This window comes from Musa acuminata, chromosome BXJ3-3, assembly GCF_036884655.1.
Source record: "Musa acuminata AAA Group cultivar baxijiao chromosome BXJ3-3, Cavendish_Baxijiao_AAA, whole genome shotgun sequence".
NCBI lineage: Eukaryota > Viridiplantae > Streptophyta > Magnoliopsida > Zingiberales > Musaceae > Musa > Musa acuminata.
In genome coordinates this window covers 2,745,797-2,767,500 of record NC_088351.1, presented here as the reverse complement: position 1 = coordinate 2,767,500, position 21,704 = coordinate 2,745,797, and the positions used below count along the sequence as shown (strand labels likewise).

General features: G+C 44.2%; 4 protein-coding genes and 1 non-coding gene across 7 annotated transcripts in view; 4 read left to right on the top strand and 1 right to left on the bottom strand.

Moving 5' to 3' along the window:
- LOC135633679 (uncharacterized) overlaps positions 1–7,056 on the top strand; it is a 17,088-nt gene extending 10,032 nt beyond the window's left edge. The window contains exons 14-18 of one of the 2 annotated variants that reach the window (XM_065143440.1): positions 5,016–5,120; positions 5,218–5,290; positions 6,052–6,206; positions 6,291–6,348; positions 6,567–7,056. In XM_065143440.1, coding sequence (XP_064999512.1) covers positions 5,016–5,120; positions 5,218–5,290; positions 6,052–6,206; positions 6,291–6,348; positions 6,567–6,622 — 447 coding nt within the window. In that variant the 3' untranslated portion in view covers positions 6,623–7,056. Of the gene's footprint in view, positions 1–5,015; positions 5,121–5,217; positions 5,291–5,685; positions 6,207–6,290; positions 6,349–6,566 lie in introns of those variants that run through there. The other variant, XM_065143441.1, reaches the window with a different exon arrangement.
- Positions 7,057–7,291: 235 nt separating this feature from the next.
- LOC135633160 (F-box/LRR-repeat protein 14-like) lies at positions 7,292–9,277 on the bottom strand. 2 transcript variants are annotated; one of them, XM_065142308.1, is made up of 2 exons: positions 9,075–9,276; positions 7,292–8,945 (listed from the first exon to the last, which is right to left on the bottom strand). In XM_065142308.1, the coding sequence occupies exon 2, from the start codon at positions 8,807–8,809 to the stop codon at positions 7,580–7,582; it is 1,230 nt and encodes a 409-aa protein (XP_064998380.1). In that variant the 5' UTR covers positions 8,810–8,945; positions 9,075–9,276; the 3' UTR covers positions 7,292–7,579. The 2 variants fall into 2 exon arrangements, with proteins under 2 accessions (XP_064998380.1, XP_064998379.1); XM_065142307.1 differs by having other exon boundaries at positions 7,292–9,277.
- Positions 9,278–14,639: 5,362 nt separating this feature from the next.
- Positions 14,640–14,711, top strand: TRNAW-CCA (transfer RNA tryptophan (anticodon CCA)). Its single transcript has one exon. It is a non-coding gene; the product is annotated as a tRNA-Trp (tRNA).
- Positions 14,712–15,655: 944 nt separating this feature from the next.
- LOC135633051 (pentatricopeptide repeat-containing protein At4g18520, chloroplastic-like) lies at positions 15,656–18,633 on the top strand. Its single transcript, XM_065142111.1, has one exon. It carries the CDS (start codon positions 15,733–15,735, stop codon positions 17,596–17,598), a length of 1,866 nt encoding a protein of 621 aa, XP_064998183.1. The 5' UTR covers positions 15,656–15,732; the 3' UTR covers positions 17,599–18,633.
- Positions 18,634–19,360: 727 nt separating this feature from the next.
- LOC103976939 (heavy metal-associated isoprenylated plant protein 23-like) lies at positions 19,361–21,203 on the top strand. Its single transcript, XM_009392302.3, has 2 exons — positions 19,361–20,504; positions 20,578–21,203. The coding sequence occupies exons 1-2, from the start codon at positions 20,354–20,356 to the stop codon at positions 20,874–20,876; spliced, it is 450 nt and encodes a 149-aa protein (XP_009390577.2). The 5' UTR covers positions 19,361–20,353; the 3' UTR covers positions 20,877–21,203.
- The last annotated feature ends 501 nt before the right edge of the window (positions 21,204–21,704 follow it).

Sequence of the window (21,704 nt, the reverse complement as noted above, 5' to 3'; positions counted from 1 at the left end):
TTTGAGCTACGGCTCAACGTTGACAACTATACTTGATGGTGCTCTAGGCAAGCGAGGCGCTTGGCAAGAATGAGACCATCCAAGGTGGAATGAGTTGCTCAGCGACCGAAAGAGTTGTGCAAAGCTCACAGAGGTGAGGGGAATTGCTAACTCGAAGAATTCGGTACTCATGCATGGGGATGTATGCGGACGATGGAATGTTCGTGGCCATCCCAAGGCGGTCGAGACTCGGCGCCATGGAGCATTGAAACTTTCTCTTCGGCATGCAAAGGATACGTCCGGAAGAGGCTGAAGTGTGCAACGAGTTCGGCATGTTGCTAGGCCTTGAGGGGTGCAGCGGTGGCTGTATTGACGTGGAGGCGCAATCTAGCAAGTGCGTTTGCAGGAGGCAAGACATTGCACAATTTGTTCAGCAGATCGGAGTAGTCCAAGGGGATGGTGGTCTCCGAAATGAAGAGAGATGTTGCTCCAACGGGGTAGTTATCCAGGAGGGATAAGTCCCGGCTCTCCAGAGGGAGAATCATGTGAGACGGATCTCACATGTTGAGGAGGAGTACCTCAACAAACAACAACTCCACGAAGCTCGGTGGACTGAGCAGGCGACGAGGAGTTGTTGCATGATCTCGTCGAGAGGATGCATTGCGAGATCAAGTGGGGGAGCGACCTAAAACAACTTAAATGAAGGCACACTTGGAGTCGATGTGGAGATCGAACTCAAGGGAGGGTTGACTCGTGGAATGGTGGGCGCGAGGGCCACCATCGACTCAATGCAAAAAACGAGGAGCGGAGCAACTTGGGTGTAACTTGGCGAAGTACCCAAGCCGCATGAAGGGAGCCAGCATAGAAGTTGGAACATGGAGCAGAGGCACAGTGTTTTCCTTAGACAGAGGTCAAGGACATGAACTCTTGCAGAGGCAAGAGTAGGATCATGTTGTTCCATGGGTCCTTCTTTCTGACGGAGCGGACTCATCTTGCATGGTGCCAAAGACGAAGGGAGCTTCGCGGCACATGCACCTTAACTCGGAGAAGCATTTGATGGAGGAACTAAGGCGACTCAATTTGCAGAGGCGAAGTTGGGTTCAGAAGGGCCTTAGCACGGGGCAAGAGGACGCAGAGGCGGGTACTCTTGAAGAATATGCCACAGTGTTGCCATTTGAGTTGCTATGAAGGAAGCAGTACGCAGCGGAGATTGTGCTGGTAGGGGCAGAGGCCCAGGATCCAGATAATGGTGCACAGATTGCAGTGAAGTCGGTGGACTTCGAGAGCTACTAGGCGACGGACTGTCCTAGAGTGGTGCTTCATCTAGGTGTGACCCAGGAGTGGGGGGATGAAGGTCGATTGCCAGAGGAGCGAACAAAATCGAAGGTGGAAGGGACCCTGCGATGTATTGGCAGAGGCCACACATGGAGGGTTCACAATTCGAGTTTATTCCACAAGGATCAGAATGCAATGTAGATGTCTCCAGGAGGCGACATGGTGCAGCGGATCGTGGTGGAACAGTTCGTGGCAATGCGATACACACAATCTGTCCCGTGAGGGATGAGATCATATGGAGGTATGATCGGGAGCTACTGGGAGCTCCGCTTTGGTGAACAACACGACGGCAAGAAGGGCTATGGATTCAAGGAGTGAAGGCCATGGTACCGCAGAGGCGGGTCTTCCGGGCGTGCACCGAATTTTGCATCGGACGAAAACCTTGGTCATCAGCATATGGGGGCTGGGTTCCACCAAGGGAAAAGTTCGAATGCAAGTACCAGTGAGTTCCATGGGAGGGACTTGATCATGCAGAGGTATGATCGAAGCAGCTGGAGAGTTGGACTTCTCCAGAGCTCATATTCGCTTAAGGGAGCCCGACAAGTCAGAGGACAAGGTCGAGTAAGCGAACGTTGCTACCAAGGAAGCTAAGGAGAACAGAATCGGTGCAAACTCTACAACGTGATGGCAGAGGCCATGCATGAGAGTTGCAGTCTGTCTTTCCATCGACCAAACGGACTGCTTGGAGAACACAGAGGTGTTGAAGCAGGGGGTCGAAAGGGGCGAGGAAGCGACGACGAGTCCAGAGGAACTTAGCTACCCAAAATCAAGCATCAGTTAGAATGGAGGTGGACTCAGAGGAGTGCCACGGAGACATCTCTACTGATTGTGAAGAAAAGGGATACAGAGGCGAGGCGACGGATAATAGGGCCATGGGCATGGCAGCGCCATAGTACCGCAAAGGCGGGACTTCCGTGTAAGTCATTGATCCCTTGCTCTCATGGAGGGAGAGAGCTTGGTCGTGAAAGGGGCCGAGGAGGTGGAGCATGCAGAGGCAATCTCCAAGTACCGAGACAAGGCTGAAGGACAGAGGCCAAGAAACTTCGTAAGACCGGTGTCAACAAGTTTCTCATCAAGATAGCCGTAAGTGAAGGACTTCGGGTCATGCAAGAGTGCACGACCAAGGAACGAAGCAGGCAGTACGCGGTGCTGTACCTTTGCTACTCAGTGGAGTAGGCGGCAGGGTTGATGGAGAAGACGGTACAATCCCAGAGGCGACCTCATCTATCAGAGAATTACTCCAAGTTGGGGTGAAAACTTCCCGCATTCCAGAAGTTCGATGGCATTGAGAAGGTGAATCACAGTAGCTAACTCAACGCAAGGAGTGCAAACACTTCAAGTGCTTCAGAAGTGTGAGCAAAGAGCAGGCGAAGGCCAATAACCAGCTCGATGCATGAAGTACAACCTCGAGGAGGCGGGCGAAGTCAAGTAACTTTTGCCTTCTCAACTCTTAAGAGAATGGGCGAAACTGAGTACCTCAATTCTCTTATCTATCCAGCAGAGGAGCGCTGCACAAGTTCAAAGACCCTTCGAAGATAATGGAAGACAATAGTTGTCAAATCCTCACCAACGGTGATCAGTGCTACTGAGAGTAGATTGTCCGCCTCATTTCCCAACGAAATGCCAATCGAAAGCGGAAGTGATGCGAACCTACTTGGATATGACAACTAACTGAAAGAAGAGTCATGAGCAGATTTTGTGGAGGAAGGACCTAAAACTTCAGAAGTTTGCGAGGCGATGCTCGTTAAAGTTCCAACAAGCATCCACCCAGTTCAAGTAGCATGTGGAAATTTTGAGAGACTGGCGCAGTAAGGATGGTCTTTTCCTTCATTTGGTGGATCCGCAGAAATCAACGAGGATCAATACAACTCAGCCAACCCCACACCAGAGTCAGAGTCATTGGCGAGTTGAAGCAGCATGGCGGATCAAAGGTTCGACTACTCAGAAACAGCAGCGGAGAGCAGCTGGGAGCCAGGAGGCGCATTGCAGCTGGAGCAGAAGATTGAAGACTCAGCAAAGGCGAAGAGTTGCAGTGTTCACAAAGGCTTCGACGAGGACGTCGAAGGGATAAGTGGGGGAGAATGTAACGGACAAACTTCTAAACAAGATGTTGGATGTAATGCTTATGTCTGTCCGTTGTCTTTTGGCATGTTCATGCCTTGTACAGCAGGTAGAGGAGCGGCCGAAGGCTAAATAGTCCCATGTTAGTTGGGTTGGTGGCCTCTTTAGGCTTGTAAATAAAGGTTGTGTCATGTGGACACATGCGAGAGCTTTTCGGTCTGTAATGGACCATTTTACCCTTTGTTGTGCCACTATTCAGAGCTTGTAAAGTCTGTTTGTAATTTGCATTGTCTATGAAGTGTTTTTCGGACATGTTTGCTTGTGGATCCCGATTGAGGCGTTCTCTTTAACCCGTTCTCTCTTTTGTTGGTCCTAAGGGACAATGGGAGGCTTCGGGGAGGCTGACCTTTGCGGACGGACGCGCGAGGGTGCCGCACGCCTTAGGCAAAACCAGCTAAGGTCGTGACAGAGCGGTACACCCAGGTGTGCCGAGTACTATAGCACTGCTACAGTGCTACAGTGCACTCGGACCGGTACATACCGCCTATACCGGGCGGTACAGTTCGGTACGACAGACCCTGGTTCTCATAATACTGCAATGTGCCAATGATATTATGAGACACATGATTTTTGGAGCTTTTGCCGTATCTGGCTACTTGCACTATCAGATACTTCAGGAAGTTTTAATACTTTCTTTATACTTTAATTCAATAATTTGTGATAAGATCAACTGTACATATTGAACATTTATTTCCTTAATTTTTGTAATATTTTGTTTACAATTTTTTGTATTTTTAATAAATTTAAAAGCAACTTCTTATATAATTATGATTGTGATGTTTCTACATCTTACTCTTGTTAGAGGTTCTACATTTAAGATTCTTTTGGATCTTCGATGTATTTAACATTGACACTAATTGACTAAATGATGAGTTCTTTTGTAGCTGGTCACTTTTACGTGTGATGGTTATTATCACAGATGCAGTTTCATCCTGTATGGATCTAACCATCGTTATTGTATGTTAATTTCTATTTGTTTCTATGATTGATGTTCTGGCCTTCACTTCACTCCTAGTTCTTCAATCATAGTGAGTTCATGTGCTAATTACAAGTGTTGCTCTTGCTCGAATATGTTGATCCATAGAAATCTGTCTCATTTATTTACAGTAGAATTACTACTGACATTACTGATGTGCCATAGAAATTTCAAGAGATAAACAAAATATGCATGTGTGTTTTCTCATATTGTGTGACAATGAAATGGTGTTTTAATTCACATTTGGAGCATTGTTGTCTACTGTTGTATGTAACCATGTAATACCACCACAAATATCGAAACCCTCTTCAGACCTAATTATAAGTAGTTTATTGGCAACCTGCAGTACATTCTACACTTTTCATGTCGGCTTACACATTTTGGTTATTTTGTATGCATAGTTTACACGTATGATTATCTAAGCCTTTAACATGTAGATCTACCTGAAAAATGAGACCAGTGTTGTTTTTTACTGTCATTGTAAAATTAGTACTCTGTACATGAGATGTAATTCTGACCATCTGAACAATGAGATAATATTGCTTTGCTGTCATTTTCAGTTTAATACTCTGGAGATAAATCGTATTTCTCTTGACATTATCAGATAGTGGAATGCCTTGTGAACATGGTTGGAAGAAATGGCAAGATGGTTAATATTAGTGATAGAGTGCTTTTGGCTTGTGATACCATCCTTAATCTCCTGTTAAATGTAAGTTACTTTGCACCTCTAGTTTTCACTTGTAATTAGTCATGGTTATATTTTCAGTTTGTCAACTTTAATGATTTTTGGGGTTATCCTGACACAGCGAAAGGAACTTGAAGTTTGGATAGAGGGGTCTCAATTTGTCAATCTGTTACATGCATTGATCTTTTGGACTGGTACTTTCTTCAGCCCTATCATGTAATATGACTCATAATATAAACTATTGGTGAACCAACGGAGTTTATTATCACAAGGTTTCAGTGTGCTATGCTAACACAGAAAAGAAAAACATGGAACCTATAAATGCGAAATGATCCAAGCAACCTACTAATCCAGTTCATCTGTTCGAGTTAGCATGCCCAAAATGTTAAAACCGTTAATGATTGTGAAAAGCCATTCAAATACATATGTACCCCATAAACCCTCAAAAAGAACTTCATATGTAACTTTATTCTTTCCTCTTTTTCTTGCTAATTGGATAATGCAATTTTTAAATTTACACCTGTTGTATTCTCATCATTACCAATTTATTCATTTAGAAAATAAGTGATGGATGTAGTTCATACTCCAGATGGATCCATTTTGGAGCTCAAATTCGAGCATAGGATGCATCTTGATCACTATTGAGCAACTTTTGTCCATCCGCAGATACTAAAACTGGTTCATTTGCTTCTACTAGTATTCCTTCTAATTAATTGTGTTAATTCTCTTGTTGACATAAAAAAATGATGTTATCTACTGGGATTTGAGTGGGTAGTTACTAAATCGTTACTTAGAATACTGAATGAATTTGTATAATATAATATTTTGTTTATACCTTTTATGTTCATGCGGAAATGTTCATATGGCTTATGCTAAGAATTGATTTTTATTTCTTTTTATTATATCTATAAACATTATGTGATATGATTCTTTTACCTCCTTTTGCACTCGTAAGAGAACTGCAAGGATCCATCTGTCGTGATGATGGCTTCAAGCATTTGCTCATTGGTGTTTGATTTAACATCTGAGGAATCTCTTCTAAACCAATGGAATTTCGATCAGAGCTCTTTTGAGAAGTTGTCTCATCTCATTGTCAGAAGTTTAAACCAGGTTCAGTTGTAGGGTATTTTTGTTGATCTTGATATCATTGTTTAATTTGAGAAGTGCTTTCATATCCTATTTGAATTGGTGCAGGGTGAGATAAGCGAGGATTTTAAAGACCAGTCAGATCTTCATCAGATCATTATTTCAGGTTTGTTGAACATTTAATTTAACTATTAATTAGTTTTATCTTTATTCTACAGATATACCTTGAACATTTGATTTAGCTAATAGTTTGTTTTGCCTTTATATTTTACATATATATCTTGATGTTTCTTGTTCGGACTGTACAGTTGGTGCTACTTTATTAGGTTTTGTCCCCAAATTAAAGGTTGTTTTACAAGGTGCATCTTTTGTTCCTCCTTGCAGGGTATTGTGATTGGGCTGATCGGTTCCCTTTTGTTAGAAAAGCTGTTGAAACTTAGTAAATCCCTTGGAAGATTTTATACATTACAATATTTGGCCGGCGATCCATCATTGGTCTCTTCATTGGAAGTCTGTTTGGCAGCACTGGACTGGTCTGAGACTAAATCTGGATTATATCACATTATCTAACACTAGCAAGACCTCGTGGAATATTCTTTCATGTACAATTGGCAGTATTGCATATAGAAATATGTGTAATTAGTGAAGATGGCCCAAATTAATTAAGTTGAATGTACCATTAACTGCAAACATTGTCATCGTTCGGTACATAGTGCTGCCAGTGCACTAATAGACAAAAGGAGAAGTAAGCTTTGTCTAATGGTCTATTTTATGTTCGGCTCGGAACTTATTGCTAGGTTACTCTTTATATGTAATAAATTGTAGGTAATTGTTAAAAGTTACTCTTTGCAGCCCAAATAAGTTCATTAGTATATTATTATTTATTATTTGTTAAGTATATTGGACTTGAGCATATGGATGATTAGCACATCTTTAGAGAATGAATTGATGTATGGCATCGTTGTGGATAAGATTGTGCCCAGGCAATGATAAAAGCAGTCGAGCATGAAAGTGGCTGTCATCGACTTGACCATCAATTAGTTATGAAAGCGGTCATGCACTTTGGCTCACAGCAACCTCCACTGCTTATTTTGTTGGATGCTACAAAGTTGAGAGAAAAGAATTGCTTTAAAAAAAAGTTGAGAGAAAAAGAACCCTTTCTTCGCATTAAAGCCACAATGAATTTAAATGAAAACAAACAATTTCCTGTAGGCACTGCCCCTATGACCCGCAACACTAAGCCTAAAGATACAAAGTACCACTTCGATGTCCAAGAAAAAAAACCATGTACAGCTCGCTTCGAGTGGCTCTGTCAATGGTGTCGCCTTTGATGCCTCAGTCTTTGCTAGAATTACTAGTCCTCCTTGCCGTTGAACCGAGCACCTGATGATGATTCTTCAATGGATCCATGGCGAATCCTGCTCGTAAGAGACAGTCCTTGCAGCCCCTCGGACACCTTCCTCCGATATCCGAGGGCAGCCTTGCACCGTCAGTGACTCCAGTTTGCATGAACCAATCAGCGGCTTCAACCCCAAGTCCGTCACCCCCACGCATTTACGGAGCTCCAGACTAGTTAGGCGTGGAAAGCGTCGGAGGAGCTGCTGCATCCCCACATCCGTCACTCCCTGGCACTCGGCAAGCTTCAGCGTCTGCAGGTAGGGAGCACGACCAAGGGCTTCCATCCCACCGTCGTCGAAGAAGCAAGCAGCATCCAGTGCCAGAACACGAATCGGACAGCTCTGGATCATCGCCAGGGCGCCGCCCTGGCTGAAGCAAGACGACAAGGATGGGAACTCCCCATCCGAGAAGGATAGCTCCAAGGCTTCCAGCTTCGAACACCCCGCGGCTATTGCCCTCAGGCTCTCGTCGGTCAGTCTCAATGGATTGCTCAGCAGCACAGGCGCCATGTACTGGGGATGGAGGCCAATCGAGATGCTTCTCAGGTTCTTCGACTTCCCGGCCAATGCCACCATGTCGGTGTCCTTCAACCCCACGCACATGTCCAAGCGAAGCCTCTCCAGAGCGTCGCATCCCCCCAACAAGCACGACAGCCCTCTCCCCGGAGCTACGCTGCAGTTGACCAACCGCAGCTCCCGCAGATTCTTGTAGCGGCTCTGATGCCTCGCCCATTTGTCCACCGATGATCTCTCGTAGACCTTGGACTGCCTGTGGCACGCGTCCACCTCGACCTCCAATCGCTTCAGATTGCTCCACCCAGGCCCCAGTTTGATGAGATCGTCCTCGCTGATACCCCTGCAGTTCTTGATCGAGAGGTCCTCCAGCTTCCCAAACTTGCCGAGGTACTCCAGCCATTCGTCACTGCTCACTTTATTGCAGCGATTGAGATGAAGAGCGGACAGATTCTTGCACCCAACGACGAGCGATAGAATCCCAGCACAAGTGATTGCTGGTGCAAAATTGAGCTCCACGGATCTGAGATTCGGGCACGACGCAAGGAAGGCGAGGCCGGAATCGTCGATGGATGAACAGAAGCTCAGAGTGAGTTCCGTCAGCGACGGGCAACAAGAAGGGAGCCGAAGGAGGCCACCGTTGGTTAATTGCTTCGCCGGGTTCGACTTCCGACCAGAGGAGTCGATTTCGAGCTTCTTGATGTTGGGGAAGCGCATGCAGAGCGAGGTCAAGGCTTCGGTCGCGGCATGCACTCCGCTCCCGACCTTTAAGAAGTGCCTCTGTTCTCCATCGATCGCGCAGAGGCGCTTGCAGGCGAGGGAAACCGAATTCCTGTCCGCAGTTTGCTCCAATCTATTGATGATATCGACCAGCAACTCCTCAGGAACATCCTCCATCAAGAACCCCATTCTCTACCGATAACAACGTCAAGCAATGGCAAGGAATCGAGGATGAAAGAGGCAGCTTGCAACCCGGTGTTACCTGATCAAATAGATCCCTCTTCTCGCGGCTCAGACACCCTCGATCTTGATCCAACATGCGCTACAAGAGAGGAAGAATGAGAGATTTATGATGAAACTATCTTAATCCCTCGACCTCTTATATAGACGAACTCAGATAAGAAGAGAGAATATCCACGGCGCCATTCCACGTCCGCAAAGATGGTGTAGTATCTGTCGTTGGATACGAGATCCAACAGCCGAGACAACGAGTTCCTGCTCGTGTGAGCTTTATCGAGTCTTCGCAGTCGTCAATGCGTGCACTTAACCATCGGTGGCATCAGCAACCGAGTAGTCCAACCTCGCTGCTCTTACGCGCACAATGGAATCAATCTATGGAGCGACTTCTTCCATTCTCTCTCAGTTCCATCTTTTACGGACCTTTCGCCTTTTGCCTACCTTCATCGAAGTTGACGGGACAAGGTCAAAGCTGGTATGAACATATGCATACCCAAGCAAGAAGGCATGGTTGTCTGCATGTGATGACCGCGACCTCGTCCACTGTGCATCCCTCTAGGAATCAAAATCTCCGGAAGAAGAAACGGTGGGTTTACTTCTCGGTCTTTGTTTCCGAAGCCTTTCGGATTTCTTTTTCTATCGTATAGCACTGCCAACATGTTCGATGAATCGACCGCCCCCAGTTCTTGCTTCGAAACAAATGTTGATCGGTCTTTGTTTATCTTGGGGTAGATAAACATGGAAGAAGAATAGGAAGCACGATGTGGGGCATCAGATTAGATCTTGGAGTTCAAAATTGGGTGGGCTTTCGTCGTAGAACACCGCGAACAACGGGAGCATGACTTCATCGTACAAGGGTTATTTCGTCAAACACATTGGAACTAATAGAAATATGACTTCTTTAAGGAATGGGGTTAGGTAGGATTGAGACAACCAAAGCATGAAGAAACAACGAAGGAATGAGTATACAGAAACACTTCTTGTTACATATGAAGAAGCAGAGTTCGCCATCTCGATCCCTGTCTCGATCAAGTTATACATTCAAAGGAAACATAGCATTGCGGGCCACAGTCTTATGGCGCACCGTGGTAGGTGCAGCCATGAATGTAGTTGATTTCGTGCTGAAGAGATGGGGCTTTGAAGTGCATGAACTCGGCACTGGGACTCGCTGGTGTTGGAACAGAGTGGCTGCATCTTTTCACTGAAGCTGAAGCAGCAGGCAACGAACGTGAAATGAACTCGAAGCAATGACAGACGGCATGCAGCAGCAGCTCCTCCCCACCCCCCTCAATTATTGCTGGGATTGAAGTCAATCATGTAAAGGAAGATGCTTGCATGGCCGGGCCGACATGGTATCCCATCACACAAACGCGGAGTTGATGCTTGAGAAGGGAGGACGAGTTCTGATCGACCCTTTTTGCCCCACCAAAAAGCAGAGACTGAGGACAGAAGGCAGCATGAAGCTGACGGATCGACGCTCGGACGTCACAGATCGATCTCGTCGAGTCAAAAAGACAACGAGAACTTATCGTTGTACTCGCAATGGCAACAGAGTTCCTGCAATGTGATGACCATCCTTTTCCTGGGGAAGGGTTCACGAAGTCTACCTGTTCGCCATGGCGTCCAACCCGGAGAGGACGCAGCGTGTGAACGAGAACACATCATGCGTCGTACGTGCCGTCAGGAGGACGTAAAGAAGACACGGCAGCGCACGCGGGTGTCACGTGGTGTCGGTGATCAGAATCGTAAGGAAGAAATCCGGTGAGCTTACCGCATGTTAAACGGATGATAAGGTGGCCCAAAAAAATTTTAACGGTGTAAAATCGTCCAAATTTTGGTTTCTTAGTCTCACTTCCGGTGACCAGAATGTGGAATCAGAATCCTAAGTCAGTGAGCTTACAGCATTTAAAACTGTTGATGCCAAAACAAACTTCAAGGAAGAAATGGCGGTGATCAGAATCGCAAGGAAGAAATGTCAGTGAGCTTACCGCATGTTAAACCGATGATAAGGTGGCCCAAAAAACTTTAACCGGTGTAAAATCGTCCAAATTGTGGTTTCTTAGTGTCACCTCGGTGACCAGACTATCGAATCAAGCACTCGTTCCCATGAGCTTACCGCGTCCGACGGTGACCAGGACGATCGACTGGGCCAAAAACGCCCCACTTCCACATCCTTGGTATAAACGGAGGTGACCAGAATTTTGAGTTGAAGAACGCATGCCGGTGTGTCATCGCGCGATGACCGGAAAACGAACTGACCCCGAAAAAAATTTGGAGCAGCGCAAAATCGTCTAGATTTTGTGTGCTTGCTCTCGATCGCGGTGATCAAAACTGTGTCGAGCGATGGCGGCGACAGGGCTTTCACAACCGAGCAGATTATTCATGGTCGAATACGTTGATCACCTCTTGTAGCTTCTCCAACAAAGAACGCGACCCAGCCTCGAAACCCTTCGACGGCATTGACCCAGCTTCTCCGGCGAAGTTGGTGTGTCTTGCACCTCGGCAATATAGCGCAAGCAAGAACATGTAACTATCAAAATCATGATTTTATTATTATTACATAAAAATTTTAATATCTAAGATCAAATAATGATAAATTAAATTTATGATATTTATATTTTGATGTTATTTGAAAAATCTTTAACTGATCTACAAGAACATCATCATTTAGAGGATCGTTATACGCAATATTAGAGATTAAGAATAAACTTATAATCTCTTGTTTCACACTAATTTTTTTTTTTTAATAAAGGAGAGTAAAGAGTTTAGAATATTAATTAGAAGAATATCTCTTGTTAAGATTATCTATTAAAGAATTAATATTATCTATTAAATAATTTTATCATAATTAAACTTTCTTTCTATTAACTAATAATTATCATAGAATTTATTTAAATATATAATATATCTTATATAATTTGACAGAGCTAAATAATTTAACACTTTCACTTCGACCATTAATTGGTGAGACATAAAAGAAATTTAAAATTAAAATAAATAAAATAAAATTTTATTTGAAAATAACTTTAACTAATTAGATTTTAAAATTTTAAAAAAATATTTTATATATGATCATGGATTTTAAAATAAGTTAATATGCATAATAATACTATATTAAATCCAACTATAGTCGTAATGGTTATATGACACCAATGTTATACTCTCATTTATATATCGTAATACTATTAACATTTCCTAATATAATTTATAATGATCTATGTAATTTATATTGTTAAGACAATCCTATTAACATATCACAAAATAAATATAAACATGATAACAGAAATAAATAACTTTAATTATGTAGAAAAAATTATCAATAATAGCATCTATTTAAATATGAATTATCATATCCTTTATGATTTGCTTACAAATTTCATTCTAAAAATATATTATTTAAATACTTTAGATTAGTAATCATTAAAGTGGTTCTTAAAGTCTCAACTAACACTTGTTATTTTTAGATCTTTCTCTAATAATATGTACTTTATCTCGACGTGCTTTGAACAATTAAAGTAATTATCATTCTTAGAAAAAAAATTACCATTGTGTTATTATAAAATATCTTCAACGATATGATAATTCAGTCGATCACACTAAGTTTTGAGATTAAATTATAAAATCATAAAGCTTAATTTATAATCTCAAAGTATATCATAAATTTATCTTTTATTATTTATAATGCAATAAGTTATTGCTTTATGCTCTTTTAAAAAACTATTACTTTAACTAACATGAATATATAATATAAAGTGGACTTACAACTATCAAGATAATTTATAAAATTAACATATGAATATCACATCAATTCAAGTTGATCTACTATGGTATCTTATATGTGAACATGTAAACGATTTTATTCTATTGGAGCATATGAGCTTCAAAAAATATCTCTGAAGGTAAAGGAGACTTAGCGGGCCAATCGTAACGCTAATATGATAAAGTATCATTTGGTCAATTGGTCATTGATTCATAGACTCTTTCGGAACATATGAACTTTAAAAAGCACGTTTGAAGGTAAGAGAGACATTAAGATCTATGAATTCTTGGTTTCCATATATTTCCTTTCTGTACGATGGTGAGAATGCTGTAATAACCTGTTTAAGCCGGATCGAAATAGCTATTGATCCTACCAATCGATGGAGCGTTTCTGATGATTCAATGACTCCGGCAGCTTCGCTTCAAGCATTCGATTTCTTGTTCTTGTTTAGAATAATACAGCAACTTGCACAGACGCCTAGTGGCCTCGACGATGCTAACAGATCCGTTCTCATTGGCGATGATTACGCAGTACAGTGCATGTATACTTTTGGTCCTTCATACCTGAATCTTGTACCGAAGGCTACACGACGCTCCATATATAGACACCAACATGGAAGAGCAGAGACATGCAGCTGGAATTCCTACTCCGTCAATGTCTCAGGGTTCATCGGAGAAGCTTGGCTACACCGCGCAGATTGGGGATACATGGAGAGCTGTGTGTGTCGATCAGTTGGAAGGAACGTGGTAGTATTTGCCGTCGCAGGTGCATCGGTAGCCGACGGGGCAGGACTCGGCGAGAGAGCACTTGAAGATCACCATCACCCTTTTGCACGGGACGCACGGCCCGCATGCGTGCGAGCAGTCCGGCAAGCTCGAACCCGTCGCGTAGAGTCCTTTGAGGATCCCATCTCCTCCGGTTTCCTGCGTGCCAACCATGAACAACATCGTCACCATTAGATCTCTCTGCGGAAGCACCAAATGCCAACAAACAGAGAGGGAGACAGTGGACATTGCGGCAGGCATGATACCTTTGATATCAGATCATTTTGTGCTTTTCTTCGGTTGTCTCTGTCATCGGAGGCCGCCGTCATGGCATCTGCGGAAAGCAACACGGTCTCTAACCAGAGGAAGAACGCGAAGAAGAATAGAGCAGCCTGCGACGCTTTACCTGGATTCGGCCGTAGTCCTGCGCACACGGTCGAGAGCAAGAAGAGAGCACCAAGAAGGCACACCCCCCAAGATGGAGTGCGCTTCTTCATGCCAGCGATTGCGATGGAGTGAGTCAATGAGACATCAGGAGAGCAGTATCATATAAGCTCTGAATCAAGACACAACTGGGAAGGGACTTGAATGACTGGTGACTGTGATCTTGACGTTCTTCACATGATCCACGATGGATCATCAGAAGCTTTCACATGGCAAGAGAGGAGAAAATGGCGGGTGCGTGTTGGATGCGAAGGCAGGCCCTCATAAATGGCGCTGCCATATGAGCGGAAGGCTCTGTTGCATCTTCTTCGTGTGTGGCCCGAGGATGAGATATGATGAGTTGAATGCTATCGTTTGGAAGTGGATTGAAATGGGGCCAATGAAAGGTTTGCAGTTAATGAGGTGGGGAAATCGGAGTGAGATGAGCTCAGGTGTTGGCGTGAATGAAGGACTCAGTACATGAGATATGTTTGATATGATGGGGTCATCTGATACATTCCATAAAAGTATCGTATGTTTTTCTTGGAAAATCTAAAATGTTTTATATGATGATTTCATATTTATCGAGAAATATGATGATTATATTATAAATATATGTAAGATTGACATTATCTTCACCCAAGGATCCGTGGCGCAATGGTAGCGCGTCTGACTCCAGATCAGAAGGTTGCGTGTTCGATTCACGTCGGGTTCAATTCCAGGATTTTAATTTTTTTTGGCTGTGGGTTTTGTTTGGAGATTTCTTTTGGGGAGATCGAGCTTATTTTGATGATGTACTCGACATGCAGTTCATTTGAAGACTGCAGTTGGTGTCTTAGATGGAAGAAGAGATTGTTCTTGACGGACCATAACTTATTTACTGTCGAGCGTTCGATGTTACGCCTCGCCTCACTAGTAGATCATAACTTTGATGATCTCAAATCGTCTATGCCACAGCTCGAGTAATAGACTATATATATCGTGTATTGAGAATTCATTCAGAATAAACGACCATAAATGGAGCGTTTCCCACTGACAAAAGCCACAGAGACCGCATGCTAAGCATTAAACAACAAAGAGGGCAGATGTCTCATCAGCCTACCTTCACTCTCTCTCTCTCTCTCTCTCTCTCTCTCTCTCTCTCTCTGAAGAATCATCAGCATCTGGAAACGGAGGTCCTGCCTACTTCAGGGGAATCGAGGCGGAAGCCATCATGGACACCAGGCAGATCAGCAGGTAAAGCAGCAGCAGGTGCAGGAACCGCATGGAGAAGAGAAGAACCAGCAGTCTCAGCAGCAACACCAAGAAGACGACATCCACAAGCACGGACAACATGGCTGCGGGCCGATGGAGAAGGTAAAGTTGCGAGCCGCGGAGAGGATGGCGGTGGAAACGTATCGAGAGATCGAGACGATGACGGTGGCATTCGAACCTGATTGGTGACCTGGCAAATAAAGTCAGCACAAGTTTTAGTTGGATTAGACACGGCGACGTGGACGCGTTCTCGAGAGATCGATGGGCTGGGCTGGGCTGGGCTGGGCTGGACTGGATTAAGCCCGTCAAAGTAACTGTCAAATCCTTATATATATATATATATATATATATATATATATATATATATATATATATATATATATGTTGTGCCTTCGTTTTATTCAGTTGTAGTGTACCAATACTCTCCTCAATACTCTCCTCCGTTGAGCGCCAAATTTGTGTCGGAGCAAACCCCGCCAGCGATGCTGCTGTCATCTCCCTCCCTCGAAATCCCTCTGTTCCAACCTTATCACATCCTTCTCCACCCGCACCCTCTTCTCCCCACCAAGCGCACAGCAAGTTGCAGCGCCTCTCAGAGGAGTAGCCGGCACAGCTTGCCGCCTAAATCGTTACGTCTTCTCACCGAAATCCCTTCTTTTGCTGCCGACGTCGAACCAATCCCCGACTCTTTTTATTCCGCCGCCCGTGACCCAGATGACAGCTCGCGGGGTGCCGCCGTCGTTCGCAGGTTCGATCACGGAACACTTTCTTCCCTCCTCCTCTCGTGCTCCAACTTGAAGGCTGTCAAGTGCTTGCACGCGGCCGCCGTCAGGTCGTCCGATGCCTCTGTTACGTTCGTCGTTAACAACCTGATTAGTGCTTACGTGAGATTCCGTGAGCTGGTCGCAGCCAGGAAGCTGTTCGATGGAATGCCCAAAAGGAATGTCGTTTCTTGGACTGCCATGATCAGTGGGTGTCTTAAGATGGGCCTTGACGACGAAGTTCTGCGTCTGTTCGAGGCACTGATCGAAAGCCATGTCGAGGCTAATAGCTTGACGTATGTTTGCTTGTTGAAGTCATGTGGTAATTTATTGGAATTTGAACTTGGGAGACAGATTCATTCTTGTGTTGTCAAAGGGAATTGGAGCAACAAGATTGTAGACAGCGCACTTGTGTACTTTTATGCAGAGTGCGGTGATCTTCTCGGTTCTTCTAGAGTGTTTGCTAGGATGTCCTCCAAGGATGTTGTTACTTGGACTACCATGATCACGTCTCACGTGCAACGTGGGCATGGATATGAAGCATTGTCGATGTTTCAGGAGATGCAGGACCTGGGTTTTTCTCCAAATGAGTTCACTGTTTGCAGTATCCTGAAGGCTTGTGGAGAACTGAAGGAGTTGAGGTTTGGGAAGCAGCTGCATGGTGCTATAGTGAAGAAAAAGTTCAAAGAAGATGTGTATGTTGGGAGTTCTCTGGTTAACATGTATGCAAGGTGTGATGAGGTGTTGGATGCTAGAACAGTCTTCGATATGATGCCGAAGAGAAACACAATCACATGGACTTCGTTAATATCTGGTTATTCACGTTGTGGCCTCGGAGAGGAGGCCATTCTTTTATTTCGAAGGATGAAGAGGCGCCGTGTATTTGCTAACAATCTTACCGTCGTTAGTATTCTTAGTGCTTGTGGTTCCATAGGATCTTTATGTCTTGGAAAAGAAGTTCATGCACAGATAATAAAGAATTCCGACATTGGAAACATTCACATTGGGAGCACGCTCATTTGGTTCTATTGTAAATACGGGGAGTATGCTTACGCTGCAAGAGTTTTAGAAGCTATGCCAGCAAAAGATGTCATTTCATGGACTGCAATTATCTCGGGTCTCACCAGTCTTGGCCATGGCTCAGAGGCACTGGAATTCTTGAATGATATGTTATTGGAAGGTGTGGAACCAAACCCCTTCACTTATTCTTCTGCTTTAAAAGCCTGTTCGAAGCTGGAAGCTATCACTTCTGGTAAATGGCTCCATGCCTGTGTGAGTAAGACCAGCAGTCTGTCAAATGTGTTTGTGGGCAGTGCTCTGATTGATATGTACATGAGGTGTGGCTGCACTTCAGATGCTTTGAGAGTCTTTGATACCATGCAAGAACGGAATCTGGTTTCTTGGAAGATGATGGTCATAGGTTATGCTAAAAACGGGCTTTGCCAGGAAGCTTTAAAGTTTATGTACCGAATGCAAGAAGAGGGATTATACATAGATGACTATGTCCTTGCGACAGTTTTTGGCGCATGTGGAGATGTCAAGTGGCAAATAGAAAGCCCTCCAACTTCTTGCATAGTGTCAAGTTGATTTTCTGTGTAGCTGAGAATGCCACGAGAAGCTGCACAATCATAAGAAACATGATGGCTCTCTGTGAAAGGATAGAGTGCATGTGCAGAAAGTATCTCGGAATCATTTTGGCACAACATTATGATGTTGAATACCCAGAGATGCACTGACTGGTTATCCATGCAAGCTGGGGCAAGGAGACGACATCAAGTCGAACCAGATCTTGCGGTACTCCAGGTCTTGATATAGTATATTGTGTAATTGTTTATCATGTGTGAGGATCCAGCTAACTACAAGAAGCTTTGTTTTCATGAAAAATGTGTACATGAAACAGTACAAGTTTTTATTCTGGAACTACGATCAGAGTAGGAGATGCAAGTGCCGTGATCTTGATGTTCCTCAGAGACTTGATATTCGGGTGATACAAGCTTTTGTAATCCGAATGCCATTCCATTTGAATAAAATTCTTTTAGCAAAAACATGCATGTTCACATTTAGCATCAATCTTTTGCTTCTCTCTGGATGGTGATGTACCGACTATTATGCATTTCAGAAAGGCAACATAACAATAGGTGGCTCTTGGGATGCTGAATGAACTTTACCTGAGTTGATGCTACCGTCCCTAGTCAAAATTTTGGGTTGCAAATCTTCTTCTATAAGGTGTGAAATCCTTAAAATCAAGCCAGGAAACTTCCAGAAAAGAAAAAGAGCAAGACAGGATGAGAATAGAAAGATCAAGAGGTACTGCAGCAAGCAGCAACAGTCAGTAGAAGTTTCATGGATGCACTGGAGCAGTGTGAATTCCTGAGGACAGAAGAATGAGGAGATATCTCTAATGAGTATAATATCATGAACCAAGAACTATATCTCATGAGTTTTGCAGATCTATTGAGGTGTATGAAATTATTTCATTGTAGATGGGTCATATCCATGCCACTAATCTCCTGTCTCATCAGGCATTCGTCTCTTCATTCTTTTATTACATGGTTCAGGTTTCCTATTGTAATCTTTCTACCTGAATTGTGAGATATGAAATCAGTTTGCTGTGAGATGGCAGTATCAATGATTGCATTTGCCGTTCAATGATTGAATCATACAGAGGCCTACCACCTGTGGTGTGAGGTCCATCTTATAGCTTTGTGCCTTCTGTCTCCGCGTCCAAGGCCATGTTCTCGTCAACTTAGCAGCCATGGTTTCCGCAGGCATTCAGTTGCAATGTTCTTTGACTGCTATGAATGAGTTGCCATGAGCTTTCGACTCTGTTGCTGCTTTTATAATGCTCCTGTCGTGAAGGAGATCATTTCACCGCACCATCTGTCGATAATTTGACAGAAAGAAAGCATTTCAAGTGCTAGTAGAAGATGAAGTGAAGGAGTTTAAGGCCATGTTCTAATATTCCAAGCTTTAGGAAGAACCACAACTTGTGGCCGGCGTTGGACGCAGCTGGAACAACTTCCTTGAAGACGAAGGCTTTCATGCATCAAAGAAAGATTGAACTAGATGCAGCGTGTGGCATCTTGCCGAAATCTTTTGTGAGGAGATCAAGAAAGCCCCGAGTCAAAGTAAAAGGTGGCGACATTATATTCTTAATCCATTAATGGTGATGCCACATTTCTCGTGAGCCCAGCTTTCTGGCCTCTGCTTTGAGAATCTTCCACTCGTTCGCGTATGGTCAAAACTCTGCACACTGAAAGCACACAGCGAAAGCACCTGCACACAGCAAAATGGTACAGGCAACAGTCAATGCATCAGAAGAATTGCAGCAGGAGATCTCCAGTGACCGAGATATTTAATTACATATGACATGATGCCTACACAAATGATCCAGAGCACTTGGTTTCCCTGAAGTTTCTGCACGACCAGAGATGTGGTTCAATATGTTTACAGAACATCGTTGCCTGCCATGGCAGCTTGTCGACGGCTTACACTGATAAATCCACTCCCTACTTCTATGATGATGTATGGACAAGGAAAATTCCATGCTTCGAAGACCTGAGGGAAAGGTGCCATCAGACAAACAAGGACAGGCGTTGGGCAGCAGTCACCTTCCGGAGAGCTGATGGCATGGACGCAGAGCAACCACATGGTCCTTGGCAAGGACCACACGGCTATTACCTTCTGTTTTCTATGCAGGGCATGGGGAGGGGGTGCTTTTGGATGAATTCTTCCGAGGGTTTTTACAGTTCCAAGAGCTTTCTTGTAGCTAAACGACGGAGGATCTCCACTGTCACGGAGGGTCACAAACCCAAGAATAAACACACTGTGCGTGCACTGTTGCAGTGGAACCTATGGTTGGTGAGAGGAGTCTTTTCGGTGGGTGGTGCCTATATAAGGAGGGGCCGATGTGAAACAAACTTGCAGCCAAGGAAAGGCATCTATGGCAGCTTCCTTTGTCCTCTGAGGACGAACCAACATCAAGAGCTAGCTGTGTGAACTATCTTGTTGAGGTTCTCTCTTTTCTTCTCCTTCTTCTTCTTCGGCTATTTTTCTGGTGACACCACTCATCGAGCTCGATCTTTTCTCCTCTGCTGCCTAGAGATCACGTCAAGTGTAGTTTGGTGGCTTGTGGTTTCCGTTTCGAGGAAGACCTGTGTCTGGTCCTTTTCAGGGACCTTCTTTGTGATTGCCGGGAGGCAAAGCAGCAGCCTGTCTTTCCATTTTTACCGATCAAATATACAACCGCTCCCAAAGCTTTCTTTCATCACCATCCATTCTAGCTTTTCCTTTAAGCTCTTGGTACCTCTCTGCCTCCAACTAGCAGCTGTAAAGAAGCACCATGGGAGGCACCCTGGAATGCTTCTCCAACTTTCTGGGAAGTGGCCGCAGGCACAAGAAGAGGAAGCAGTTTCAGACGGTGGAGCTCAAGGTCAGGATGGACTGCGAGGGCTGTGAGCTGAAAGTTAGAAATGTGCTCTCCACCATGAGAGGTTCGATCTTCTTCTCCTCCGATAGTTGTCTGTGCGACCAATGTTCTAATGCAGTTCTCACCGTTCTTGCCAGGAGTGCAGTCGGTGGACATCAACAGAAAGCAATACAAGGTGACGGTGACGGGCTATGTTGAGCCACACAAGGTGATCAAGAGGGTTCAATCCACAGGGAAGAAGGCTGAGCTCTGGCCTTACGTTCCTTACAGCCTGGTTGCCCACCCGTACGTTGCCCCAACCTACGACAAGAAGGCACCCCCTGGGTATGTCAGGAATATGGAGGTCATTGCAGTCTCCAGCCAAGTGGTCAGGCCGGAGGACCAGCTTACCTCTCTATTCAGCGATGACAACCCGAACGCCTGCTCCATTATGTAGCTGTGGGGATCACTTGCACTCGCATCCATAGGGTTGCAGAGCAGACATAGTGACTGATTTCAGCTTCAGATCTGCCGCCTGCGTCTCCGTTTAGATTGTCATCTTTTTCTCCTTCGTTTGCTTTCTTGATCGCAGTGAGGGTGGAGTATATATAGAATATTTTCCATTTTGTTGGTGGCCAAGAATTCATTGGGTTCTGCGACTGAAATCTGTCTTCACATGCATGCACGCGAGAATCATGTACGTTGCTGTCTTCGAAGCAGACATGAAGACAGTAACGGATGCAGGTGTACTCTCGGAACACGTACCAGTCTACTTAGAACAAGCATCTTAGAACAAACACAATTCTTAAAGACCCTTAAGCATCGTTAAGGGCGGAAAGGAGAAGCTAACAACCATTCTAAATCCTCGAAAAACCGGGAGGAAGTTGAGCTGCAATAGAGGTATAGCATAGAAGAAAGCTGCAACGATGCTACAATAGCTACAGCAAAAGAGGAAAGCTAGAGCAGTGCTAGTGAGCAAAGTGACTGTGGAGAAGACAGTCTCACGGAGGAGGAGAGAACAACGAGAAAAGAGTTTGTTATAGGCAAATGACTCTAATATCAGTCTCTCTCCTATTTATACATATTAGGAGAAATAATTTTTCATATTTTCCCGTATAGTTGAGGAAATCCTCTCAATAGAGTAAGAGATTTTCTCGTATAGTTAGGAAATCTTATCTGCTATCAAAACTAAAAACGTTATTGCTTTTATTGTCATAAGTGTTGCTAACACAGCAGAATCGACCAAAGCAAAGGCCCTCGGAGTAACAGAGTCTAGGGCGGTCCT